Raw genomic sequence first — 14,102 nt, forward strand, 5'->3', positions numbered from 1 at the left:
TGGGAGAGACTGGAGAGTATTATACTGAGTGAACTAACTCAGTCTCATAAGGACAAATGCTGAATAAGACCATTATTTTAAAAATAAAACTAGTAAAATATGCATGGGGATCCAAGTGGGGGAAGGGCTGGGAGCAGAGAGGTGAGGATGGGTAGGGATGAAATCATAGGGTTGTACAATTTGGTAAGTGGAGGCAGGGGGGTAAAGGAAATGAGAAAAATCCAGTAGGAACCTGAAAAGACGTAGTAATGGTGGGCATAGTCAATGGTGATTAGTTTTATAAAATATAATGAATGAGAATGATTATAGGAAACATAATGTGAATGAAGAACTGTGTAAAACAGTGTATATGAACTTTGTAAGCAGTTCAATGTAAAATTAAAAAAAATTAAAAAGACCTTTTCAATTAATGCTTCTGTTGTTGTGTACCGTCAAGTCAGAACCAACCAGTAGCTGACCCTCCGGCAGGTTCTCAGAGGCAATAAATTGCACGAGAGGAGATTGCTCATCCTTTTCCCATGGAGCACCTGGTGGCTTCAAAACACATGCCTTTGACACTGCAATGAAGGGAAATTTTAACTATTTTAAACTTTAAGAGCCTCACTGCTAGTTTTTCTCAGAATCTGAGAACTGTTAGAGAGTTTCCTTCCTCTCTTTATATAATGTGCTGAATTTAAGTATTTTTTCTTGACATAGTTGAGGTCAGGAAAGCCAGCATTCAGTAACGCAGGCATTGCAAGACCCAAGGACCCATCCTAAATGAGTAGCAGATACACCTAAACAGGTATTCCCTCTTCATAACCCTTTAACTCTGCTAAAAGCTTTCAGGTATCTCCTGTATTAGCTCCTAGAGAGCAGCTGTCTTAAAAGGGTCCATGATGACCAAAAGTCTTGACTAGTGAATGCCATCTTTACAGCCTCAAACACATGTTTCTGAAATTTGTTGACTCCTCCGTACGCTCGGCTATCTTAATCTTTTATTGCTCCTCAGAAACGGATGCATGCTACGACACCCAGAAAGCACTTCCAGTGTCTGCCATATTGAAAGAGTAATTACAAACATGCTTAAATATCCTGATCACGCCCACATGGGCCGAGGCTATATGATTCTCTCTTCCTTCCATGAATGAACATGATGATCTTTTCCAATTGGTAGGTTAACTCTTAAAACTCTACCCTCTCCAAAAAGAAATATGATGTCCTTTAGTCTACATACAGATTATATGCATAATGCAGGTTGTAGACAACCTACCACATTCTTCTTCATAAAGTCTAGCTTCTTGAAGAATTTGCTCAGCATAGTTTGAATGTTGTTGTTGTTCTTGTTATGGGATTTTGAGTTGCCTGCGACTCCTACTGACTCTATGTTCAACAGTCATAAACACTGCTCTGTCCTGTGCCAATCTCATTTTCTCCGACACACTTACCCCATTACTCCAGTCACTGAAGCAATCCAAGTCATTGAAGGTCTTCCTCTCCTGCGCTATCCCTCCACCTCCCATGCGACCTCCCTCTCTAAGGACTGATCCCTCCTTGCAACATGTCCAAAGTATGTCAGAGAAAGCTTCAGAATCCTTGCATCCAATAAGCAGCTTGGCTTCATCCTCTCCAGAAGAAACCTGTTTGTTCTCTTAACAGTCCTTAGTACATTTAATAACTTCTCCAACACAGGGATTAATTCTCTTTCCATCATCCCTAGTCATTGTCCAGCTCTCTGATGCACAGCAAGTGATTGCAAAGACCATGACATTTATCAGGCTCACCTTAGTCTTCAGAATGAAATAATTTCTCTTCAGTCGAGAGGTCTCTAACCTCAGACTTCCTCATCAAAATACCTCTTTTAATATCCTGGCTTCTGGTGCCAATACACAAGGAGAAAGAATACACCCTAATACACACCTTTCCTCATTTTAAACCACACAGTGTTCCCTTGTTCTGTTCAAACAACAGTCTCTTGATCTGGGTATAGGTCTCACATGAGCACAATTAATTGTTCTGGGATGCCCATTCTCCTCAATGTCAGCCATAATTTGTGATTCATGCAGTGAAATGCCTTTGCATTGTCAATAAAGGACAAATAAGACATTCTTCTGGTATTTTCAGCCAAGAACCATTTGACCTCAGTAATTTGACCTTGAAACCATGGCCTCTTCTAAATCCTGCCTGAACTTTTGGCAGTACTCTGTCAATGTGTTCTAGCTGTTTTTGGATGTTCTCCAGCAATATTTTGCTGCTGGTTATTGTTAAGTGCCATTGAGTCGTAGATGACACTTAGCAACCCTATGAATGAAGACCTGAGCACTTGTATAGCTTTCATCATTTCTCTAAGTTCATAGAGTTTCTGAAGGCAAGCTATTTTGGAAGTGAATGCCACTCCAGCTTCCAAACTTGTTTTAATTGGGGAGCTCCACCAAAACTGTCCACCATGGGTAACCATTATTGCATTTCACACATCAAAGTGTTTAGTATCACAGCAACCACAAGTTACCTCTGTACAACAAATGGACAAACCAGTGCTTTACCCCTCAGAAGAAAGTTTGACCAAAACCAATTAAAACCAGGTCTGAGGGCTGCAGATTAAAATCACCCACCTTTGGCTTGATAGCATAATTTTCTATTCCCTAGGCCAAGTTAGCCCTCTCTCTGCTGTTGTTGTTAAGTGCCATCAAGTCATAGATGACTCACAGCAATCCTTTGAATGAAAGACCTGAACACTTACATATGATATTAATGACATTGTGTGTTAATTTCAAAATTTTGTTGAATCACCTTTTTAGGAATGGAGGAAAATTACAGACTGCTTCCAGCCAGTTGGCCAAGTAGCTGTCTTTCAAATTTCCTAGAACAGACTGGTGAGCATATCCAAGGCTACAACTGTTATCTGAACATACCAATTGGTATCTCATTGGTTCCTGGGGCCTTATTTTTTGCTAATGCCTTTAGTGAAGCTTGAAATTCTTTCCTCATCATCAGTGGCTCTTGATCATATTCAGGAACTTCCTGAAATATTTCAATTTCAGCCAATTCTTTTTGGTACATTGACTCCTTGTATTCCCTCCATCTTTTTTTTTAAATAAATATTTTTAAAATTTTATATTGTTTACTTACAAAGTTCATATGCATTGTTTTTTCCAACAGAACTTTCCCATTTCCTTTACCCACCCCTCCCTTCACCCATCAAATTGTGAGACCCTCTGATTAACCATCCATCCTCACCACTCTACTCCCCCCTCCTCCCTTTGCTTCCTCATGCAAGTTCTACAATAACGGTCTTAAGCAGTATTTGACCTTATGAGACCCATTTAGTTCACATAGTATAATGCTCTCCAGTCCCTCCTAAGTTAGGTAATGATTTATAAAATCATTATTCCTGCATACTGCTGCTGTATTATATCCCATCGTGTGAATGCATCACAACTTCTCAATCCATTCGATCATGGTTGGACATTTGGGCTGTTTCCATGTTCTTGCAAAGGTGAATAACATTTCTATGAACACTGATGTTAATTCATCTTGGATCATTCAAAATTTTGCCCATTACATCTCTCAATATTGCAAATCAAGGCTTGAGTTTAAATTTCGTTCAGCTTAAGTTATATCAAGTGAGTTCTTCCCTATTTTTCTATAGTTCCTGGTCTCTGCACATTCCATTGTATACTTTGCTCTGTCTTCTCAAGCTGCCCTTTCATTTCTCAGCTCTTTTACTTCATCATCTCTTCCCTTTGAATTCCTGATGCACTAATGCAATTTTCAGAGTCTCTTCTGACAATCATTTTTACTTTTTTCCTTTCTTCTCTTCCTTTGTAATGATCTTTTGCTATCTTCGTGGATGATATTCTTGATTTCCTCCTGCAACTCATATGGTCTCATTGATTCCTGGGGCCTTTTTTTTTGCCAGTGACTTCAGTGAAGCTTGAAATTCTTTCTTCCTCATCAGTGACTCGATATTCAGGAACTTCCTGAAATCACTGGTGTTCAATGCCACAAACGTATTTTTTGTTGTTGTTTTTTGTTTTTTTAATTAATTTTAATGACACTTTACAGACGGTGTTTCCAGGTATTTATTGTTGCACTTTTCTCTCTACCCACCTATTCCTCCCCCAGTTCACTCTTCTTCTTAAAAGAAAAAATTTCGTGGGCCACAAACCTATTCTTAAGATTTTTTTAAAAAAACTAACATTAAAAAAAAACAAAAAAAACCTAACATGAGATAGACTCAGCATTATATTTTGGTTCTTGTGGCCATATTTTCATTTTCGTCAGCTTCAACTTGTACCTGCACATGAGTAACTGATGGTCTGTTCCAAAGGCCAGCTTTGAACTTATCCAACAGTCATTCCAGAGATGTAGTCATTCTAATTTCTATGAGTTCATCAGGTGACATTCATTGTAAATTCATTTCTTGTGCTTTTTAAAAATATACTAGTGATTCATAAACATTAAGCATACACAATTCAATCATTTTATTTTCAGCCTCATTTCTGTCTTCAAGTCTCTACCTTCCAACTACCATTCCTTCTTCCTTGTTTCCAACTTCTGTATTCCTGTCACCAAATATCATTAAAGTGCCATGATTACATGTGTGGTCAATTTTGGGCTGCAAGATGTGATAAAAATTTTCATTTTCCTCCTCTTCAGCTAAAGCTGTTGGTGCACATTGATATGTTGGTGGAGAAGAATAATGAACATGCCATAGACTGCCAAAAAGAACATATATTTTGGATAAAGTATAATTAGAATGCTCCTTGGAGGTAAAGATAAAAAAAGCTTTGTCTCATAAACATTGGGCATTTTGCTAGATGAGACAACTCTTTTTTTTTCTTTTCATTTTTAAACAATTAATTTTAATGAAAGTTTAGAGAGACTTATGGTTTCCAGTCATTCATTGTTGCACTTTTCTTTCTGCCCACCCCCTCTCCCCAAAGCACCACAATAAGAGAAAGGTAAATAACCCAATTGAGACTATCCTTTGAGAGGGACATCATACTTGGAAAGCATTATTTTAACTCAGGCAGCTTCTGTCTTAGTCTACAAACTTCTACAAGAGATCAGCTCATCAAAATAATAGGACAGTAAAATTGTATAGCATAGCAAATAACAAATGTGAATAAAGATTCAGAGAGATTGGAACTCTCTTGCACTGCTGGTGGGAAAATTGTACTACCACTATGGAAGATAGTCTTATATTTCTGAAAAAATATGAAAATAAATATGCCATTTTCCCACCAGTAATTTCACTCCTAGGAAAATAACCCAAGTAAATCAGACTCATTACGTGCTATGCATCAAAGAGTTGGACAGTTAATTAGGATGATAGAGAATTGAACCGTTTGAGCTGTGGTGCTGGAGAAGAGTGTTGAATATACCATGGACTGCTAGGAGGACAAACGGGTTTGTCCTGGAGAAGGTGAAGCCAGAATGCTCCTTGGGACTCTGAAGCTTCATTTGACATATTTTGGGCATATTGCAAGGAGGGACTGGTCCTTGAAGAGGGACATCATGTTTGGGAGAGTGAAGAGACGGTGCAGGAGAGGAAGCCCCTCGATGTGATGGATCGATTCTGTGAGAGGAGTGGTGGGAATGAGTGTGTTTGAGACAGCGAGGTTGGCACAGGATAGAACAGCGTTTAGGGTTCTTGTACATAGGGTCTCTATGAGATGCAAGAGACTCGATGGCACATAACAATAACAACAACATGTTTATTGCAGCTTTTTTCACAATAGCAAAGAGATGGAAGTAGCCCAAATATCCATAAAACAAATAGAAACAGAAAAATTGCATTACATTCACCCAATGAAATATTAAGCAACATTGAAAAGTAAGAACTTGTGAAATCCTACACAACATGAGAGAGTCTAGAAGACATTATGTTGAATGAAATAACTCAGCCAAAAAAAGGGAGGGAAACCTGAATAAGGCCATTGTTATAAAAATAGGATGGTTATGGCAGGGGGCAGTGATGGTTAACAGGAAAAGAATTGGTTGTTAATGAACACAGTATTGAAATAGGTCAAAGGAAGGTAAATCTAAAATGAATGGGTAACTAGACATTATTAGTACTACAATGAACAAATTGGTGTAGATGATGTATTACTGACTGAATGAAGGAGTGGGGGAAGTAAAAGATTAAGGAAAGGTTTATACACAGGTGGAAATAATTGTGGATGGTTGAACCCAGGTAAGGAGGGAGGTGGAGCAAAGATTAACAAGTGGGTGGTAAGCATGAGAATCAAGGAAGGTATAGAGAAGTTTCTGTAAGATGTTTTAAATAATGGCATTGCACAACTGTATTTGATGTTATAAAACAAAGTGTATATGAGGGATTGAGTGAAAACCAATTTTAAGAAAGTGTTAAAGAAAATAAAATAAGAATTAAATTCTTACTCCATACTTATTTATCCAATCAATATGCTGGGTGAATCATCTGAGAACCTGGACTATACAAAGAAGAAGGCAGCATCAGGATCGTGGACAGACTCATTAAAAACCTGTGAGTTTCAGGTTAAACAAGTGTGCTGAAGGGAAATTAAGATCTTGGCACACTTCCTGATTAAACTGAACAACTGTCTTTATTATTACACACACACACACACACACACACACACACACACACACACACACACACAATCTACAAAAGCATCACAACTGGACAAAGAGGGAACATTTTAATAAATGGCAAAACGATTGAAATTGTCAAGAATTTCATTTTATCTCTTTCTATAATTAACAGGTGTGGCAACGGCAGCGAATAAATTAAATGTCTTGTTGAATTGGGAAAACCTGTAGCAAAAGGCCTCCTTAAAATGAGAAAAAGCAAGCTTGCCACTTTGATATTGAAGGTGGGCAGAACTCAAGCTATGGCTTCCATAGAAATACGTACCTGGGAGAGGTTTATAACAAATAGAGAAGTCAAAGAAACGATGCCTTGGGATTGGGATGATCGTGAAAAATATTGACTATACACTATCAACTGCCAAAAGAAGGAACAATTCTGATTTGGAAGAAGCACAGTGTTGTTGAAAATGTGGACAGTTGTCATTTCACCTCAGACACGTTATCGGAGGACAGCGTGCTTGGTAAAGTAGAACAAAAAGGAGAAAGACCTTCATAAGGGTAGCTTGACACAGTAACTAAGACTTAGCTTAAGCACAGATGTAACTGTGAAGATGGCTGCAGGATTAAGCATCCGTTTAATTCCTTCTGCTATGCACAGTAATGCGGGTACATTTTCATGGTGAACTATCAAGTCAGAAGAACCGAGCCACAGCTGACCCTCCAGTGGGTTTTTCAGAGACAGTAAATCGCACAGCAGAAGATCGTCCATCAAATGGTGAATTTGAACCACGTGTCTTTGAGATTTCCACACAGTGAATTGGAGCCAATTCAACTACAACAAAGAGTAACAAGGTCTCAAATGGCAACGCTCTTTCAGAACAGTAAGTAGTGTCTTTTATTTTATTCATTTAGTGTTGCTCTGTGGTTTCCACCCCTCCATTCTGTCCTGCGATCCCTTTGAAAATGTACAGTAGTTGTTGCCGGGCTCTGTTTCTTCTGGTGTCAGTTACTGGGCCTAGTGGTTCGTCAGTCAGTGTATATTTTCATAAGCTTTTGATTTTTTTCTTTCTTTGCTCTATGTCTGGAGAAACAAATAGTTGCACCTTAGACGGCTGCTCATAGACTTTTGAGACCCTAGTTTCTATTCACCAAGGCCAGATGAAGTATTATCTTGGTGGACTGTGTTATGCAGGTTGAGCTTTATGTCCCCTGAGCCTGTGATCATGACCTTCCATAGCCAGTACTTCAGTCTCTCAAGGTTTCTTTGGTTGTTGCTAGTAAGCAGGATAGGGAGCTCTGGTTAACTTAGCAGTAAGGAACTGTGCTGCCAACCCAAAGGCAGGGGCTTCGAATCCACCAGCTGGTCAGCAGGAGGAAGATAGGCCATCTATTCTAGTGTGGTTTATAGCCTCTTAAAACCTGCTAGACTTCTCTCCCTCATCTGTTGGAATGTAGTTTACATAATTTATCCAATCTTTCCCATTCTCACCCCGACGGTGAGGGAGAGAACTGTTTAAAACCATATATATGATTGGGTATTATGGTCATGACAAGAGTCCAGAATGAAGGCTGCATAGTGCAGTGTACTGGGTGGTGGTGGGGGAGATTGTATACCATTGAAAGAATTTTACTTTCCAAAGAGAAGAGTGAACTGGGGAGGGAGGGGTGGGAAGGGAGGAAAACGCAACAATGAATGAGTGGAAATCCAAAGTCTCTGTAAACGTTCATGAAAATTAATTTAAAAATATAAAACCTGCTAGAGAACCAGCTATGAGTTGGATCCGACTCTATGGCCTATAAAGAAAAGCAGGGCATAAATTTAAAGAGTATAGAAAACCTTACCCAAGTAATAACATTTTCAATTACTCCCTATGGGGATGTGTATGCGGTATATCCTACAAAAGCTACACAATGGCTACACTCTTGCTAAGCTGAGTTCTTACTATACTTGTTTTACTCATTTCTCTCTGAAATGAATGCAAACTGATTATCCACCTGTTGCTTTCAGAACTAGATACAGGTCAAGCGTGTAATGGGTTTTCCCTTAGATATGTTGTATTTCTAGCATTTCCCATGTTGTTACATGTTATTGAGTTCCAACTGATCCATAGCTGACCATCTAGCAAGCTTTTAGAGCAGGCAAATCACACAAGAGACCGCCCATCCACCCGTGGAGCAGCTGGTGGACTTGAACCAGTGCCTTTGGGATTTCAGTACAGCTTTTTTTACCACCAAGCCACCACTTATGTAATACTTAACTTTACTATGTGTGGGAGATTGTTTGTGTAAGAGTATAAAGTCCCCTGAAGTACACAAATTAGCTGCTTCCCCCACACTCAGTGGAGTCATCCCCAGTAAGCTCTTTGTGGATCCTTCCAGTACTGATCCCCAGCCAGTAATTTGCCTTTTTATTTTATTTTATTATTTTTGTGTGCGTGTACCGTCAAATCAGATCTGACTGGTACAGGAGGACATTGTCCCTCCTTCCCCGGCAGAGCATCTGGTGGATTCGAACCGTGCGCCTCTGGGATTGTAGTTGCAGCTCCTTACCACTAGGCCACCAGAGCTCCCCTAGTAATTTACGTTTTTAAGGAAACTGAAACTGATCTTAATAGGGAGCTCTGGTGGCCTGTGGTAAGAAGCTATGTTGCAATCACAACTCCTGAAGCTTCTCTCCCATCTCCACCAATGTCACTTATTGGCTCTGAAAACCCCACTGGAGGTTCAGCTATGAGCTTGTTCTGACGCAACAAAAAAGTGTAAGAGTGTGTGTGTGTGTGTGTGTGTGTGTGTGTGTGTGTATATGTGTAAGGCGCTCTGATGTCCTAAAGGAACATGATTTAATTCCACCAGCTGCTTTGAGGGAGAAGGCTGGACAATCTACTCCCATGTGATTTACTGCCTAGATATGAGTTGGATCTGACTTGAGGTCACACAACACAACAACAACAACAACAATGGATAGATAGTTAGATTCATTGATTTTACCACGTTATCATGTTACCATGTTACATTGAAAAAAAAATCTACTCTCAATGACCTCTTCAAAGTGTTAAAAAAGCAACAATGTCAGTTTAAAGTCTAAGGTGCACCAGATCCAGCCCATAATATTTTCAATTATGTCCCATGCATCATAAAGATAGACAATGAGAAAGGATGACAGAAGAAAAATCAATGCCTTTGAATTATGGTTTTCGAGATGAGTTCTGAGTATCCAGTGGACTGCCGAAATACAAACAAGTCTTGGAAAAGGTGTAGCCAGAGTGTTCCGTGGAGGCAAGCCTGGTGAAATTTTGTCTCCCATACTTTCGGCCTGTGGTTAGAAGGGGCCGGTCCTTGGCAAGGATGCCACACTTGGAAAGGTGAAGGATCCGTGAAGGATCCATGAAGGAGGGGAAGACCCTCAATGAGATGAATTGACACAGTGACTGTAACGGTGTGTTTGAGCGTATCAGAAAGTGTGAGGATGGTGAAGAATAAGGTTCATTTCTGTCATTTATAGGGTTTCTAAAGTGCACCTGATCCAGGCCATAATCTTTGCAAATACTTGGTATGCATCAGAAAGCTGGACAATGATTAGGGGTGAGAGAAGGCAGATTAATGCCTTTGAACTGTAGTGCTTAAGAAGAGTATTGAACATATGATGGACCACTAGGAGAACAAACAGGTTTGTCCTGGAGAGGATGAAACCAGGATGCTCCTTGGAGACAAGGATTCTGAAGCTTCATCTGACATTCTTTGGACATGTTGCAAGGAGGAACCAGTCCTTGCAAAGGGCCGTCATGCTTGGAAGGGTGGAGGGACAGTGCAGGAGAGGAAGACTCTTCATGAGATGGATTGATTCAGTGACTTGGGTAATGGGAATAGGTGTGTCAGAGGCAATAAGATTGGCACAGGATAGAGTAAGCTTTAGGGCAGTTGTATAGGGGGTCGCTATGAGTCTCAGGTGACTAGATGGCACATAACAAAAACAACATGAGTTGTAGTTAACTCAGTGGCACCTAACAAAAACAATAGCATTAGATAAAGGGATAAATAAGTGTTTCTAAAATTTGCTCAAATACTTCTCATACATTTATTTTAAATATTAAAAGAATAGAAATATTGAGGCAATCCACGGAAAATTAGGAGGGATTATGGAGCAATAATGTACAAAAATATGGTAAATACTCAAACGTTAAAATCTAACTAAAATATATGATCAATCCATTATATAATGTTTATAATTTTTTTCTTTCAAGTAGAATATGAAATGATGAAACCAAATGATCTTGATTAAAATATAGTATACATTCATATAAAATAAATTTAAGAGAATTACACCTAAACTCAGAGACTTTTTACACAAAGATACATAAGCAAGTAGAGACTGTCTTCTAAACAAGAATAATTATTGCTTTCTAGAGAGATAAGGATAACCATGAGACAAAAACGTGCAGTTGGGAACCATTCTCAAACAGTGGAGAGAAAAAAAAAGGGAAAAAAAACCCTGGACATTCTGTGACTGACCTCAATAAATTTATTTTAACTAGTTTATCTATGGATGCAGACCAAATGGGATGATTTTGTCAAAACCAGATGCTGAATATTCTTCAATATCAGAAGTTAATCTTTTGTAATTGTATTACTATCAAAACATAACAATAATGCACATTCATGTTGAAAGAGAATGACTGAATGATTTAGAAAGTAGATCTTTAAGTCAATTCACATAACTGATTACTTCAAAGCCTTACACAGTACTGAGGCTTTGCAATCAGAATTAACCATCCCAGGAAATAGTAGGAGGTATGAGATTATAGAGGCAAAATGCACACTTGTACATACATGTACACATTTTCCACAATTTTCTACCAGACACACATTTTCTATCTAATAAATGAAGAAAATAGCAATATATGTACTCCATCACTGTTTGCCTATTCCTCTAATATGTTGTACAATTTCTTTTTTTTTTTTGGTACAATTTCTTAAATAAGCTTTTAATGTGCATTTCCTACTCAAGTAAGAAAGCATGATACACTGTTTTTTCAAAATATTTTTATTGATTTGCATATAGTATGTGTCATTCATATACATTTCCCCCTACTAGTTTATTTACAAAATTCAAATACAAATTTGAACAAATTCTTCCAATTACCCTCACTTCCCCACCCATCAAGTTGTACAAGCCGGTGAATAATCCTCCCTCCCTCTGCACACCCACAACCCTCTGCTTCCAGCCTCTCCCGCCCCTCCTGAATCCTTATACTCGTCCCTATTTTATTACTTTGTATATTTATAGCCCTAAGAAGAGCAGGTAATGTCCCCAGTCCCAGAAGTCCAGCAGGCTGGCTCTGGGAGTTAAAATAATTTGGGGGCAACCTGGAGGTGCAAGGTTTTTCTCCTCGGTCTAAGAGTAAAGGGTTAAAAAAGCAAAATCATATATAAATGTATGTTATCCATAACTTGTGCTTTCTCTATCCTCTGGAGGCACACAGGAAATAATTTCAAAATTCATGATGTGAAAATTTGGACATGTCTGTGAATCAAACGGTACAGTGGACTTTGAGAAAACGTGTTACGTACGTGTCCCAGAGTTCTAAGTAACGCATATTTTACGTCTTTGTTTCTAAAACTATAGATTAAGGGGTTCAGCATGGGAATAACCAGCGTGTAAAATATCGAAGCTACTTTTTCAGCATCCAAAGAATGGCTGGACTTGGGTTGCAAGTACATAAAGCTTAAAGTCCCATAGAACACCACTAACACTGTCAGGTGAGACCCACAGGTGGAGAAAGCTTTTTTCCTGCCCTCAGCTGAGTTCATCCTGAGGATGGTTGCAAGAATGAAGAGATAAGAAACAAGAACTATTAGTATAGAGGAAACCAAATCAAACGCTGCTAAGATGAGAATGATTAGCTGAATTTCTTGTGTGTTTGAGCACAGCAAAGATAACAAAGGGAGAATATCGCAGTAGAAATAACTGATCACATTGTAGCCACAGAAGGACAAGTTAAAAACCTTGATGGTGACCAGAAGGGACACAAACGTACTGTACAGATAGGGGATTGCCACCAGCACCTGACACGCTCTTTGAGACATGATGGCTGTGTAGAGCAGAGGGTTACAGATGGCCACATAGCGGTCATAAGCCATGGAGGAGAGAAGAAAAAGTTCACTAGTTATAAACAAAATAAAGAGCGCCAACTGTGCAGCACAACAGCCGTAGGAGATTGTGTTTTCCTTGATAACAAAATTCACCAACATTTTGGGTCCCACTGTGGTTGAGTAACCCAGATCTGTGATGGCCAGGTATCTAAGAAAAAAGTACATGGGCGTTTGGAGCTTGGAGTCCTTCTTGGTGAGGACGACCATGCCCAGGTTGCTCACTGTTGAGATGACGTAGATGATGAGGAACAGCCCGAACAAAGGAGCCTGCATCTCAGGGTGGTCTGTGAGTCCCACTAGGATGAATTCGCTCAACCTGGTTAGGTTGTGTTGCTCCATCTCGGTTTTTTTTCAGGGGACCTAATTTGGGGAGAGACATCAACATAATGAAGAGCTTGTAGGCAGTATTATCTGATATGGTTCTTTTTGAGTATATAAAGCTGTCATGAAAGATATAAACAAAAACTGACTAATTTAAATACACCTCTCACAAAATTTTACATATGCATACATACAGGGATAATAAATAGTTAGATGAAGCACACATAAAGGTTAAACTTTTCTGTTTTGGCTTTGAATGCATGCACTGTTATTGTATTGTTTTTGTTGGTACCATAGAGTCAACACCGACCCCTAGCTGATCTTCCAGCAGGTTTTCAGAGGCAGTTAGTTAATCCATCAGGAGGAGACTGCCCATCCTTCTCCCATGGAGCAGCTGGTGGCCTCGAACTGTGTGCCTCGGTGATTGCAGCACAACTTCTTGCCACTAGGTCACCTTTGTTATTGCATTAATCTTTATTTTAAAATACCTTTTACATATAGTTGACAGTGACTAGGGAGGATAGAAGGAAAACTGATGCCTTTGAGCTATGGTGCTGGAGAAAAGTATTGAGGATACCATGGACTGCTAAGAAACAGATTCATTCTTAAGAGGGTTAAACTGGGCTACATCTTAGAGGCAAGGATTCTGAGGCTCCATCTAACATACTTTGGACATGTTGTAAGGAGGGACCAGTCCTTAGAGAAGGACATCATGCTTGGGAAGGTGGAGGGACAGCGCAGGAGGGGAAGGCCCTCTATGAGGTGGGTTGATTCAGTGACTGAAGTAATCAGGATGGGTGAATTGGAGACAATGCGACTGGCACAGGACAGAGCGGAGTTTAAGGCTGTTGTACATAGGGTCGCTATAAGTCGCAAATGACTCGACAGCACATAACAACAACAACATTCACGTACAGTTAAAAAATGGATAAGAATCTGATCTCGAAAACGATGTATTTGTATTTTATAAGTAAAATAGCATAAGAAAAATAAATGGATATATACTAAAGTTCTACTTTAAAACATCCATGGAGATATTAAGACAAATAATCTCCATTAGTGTGTGTGTGTGTGTG

The 14,102-nt window shown here is 39.2% G+C and overlaps 1 protein-coding gene across 1 annotated transcript; it reads right to left on the bottom strand.

Moving 5' to 3' along the window:
* Window positions 1–12,051: 12,051 nt before the first annotated feature.
* Window positions 12,052–13,044, bottom strand: LOC102871607 (olfactory receptor 8K3-like). Its single transcript, XM_006902293.1, has one exon. It carries the CDS (start codon window positions 13,042–13,044, stop codon window positions 12,052–12,054), a length of 993 nt encoding a protein of 330 aa, XP_006902355.1.
* Between the last annotated feature and the right edge of the window lie 1,058 nt (window positions 13,045–14,102).

The sequence above is a fragment of the Elephantulus edwardii genome, unplaced genomic scaffold, assembly GCF_000299155.1.
Source record: "Elephantulus edwardii isolate Elephantulus edwardi_28Jun2011 unplaced genomic scaffold, EleEdw1.0 scaffold00389, whole genome shotgun sequence".
Lineage (NCBI taxonomy): Eukaryota > Metazoa > Chordata > Mammalia > Macroscelidea > Macroscelididae > Elephantulus > Elephantulus edwardii.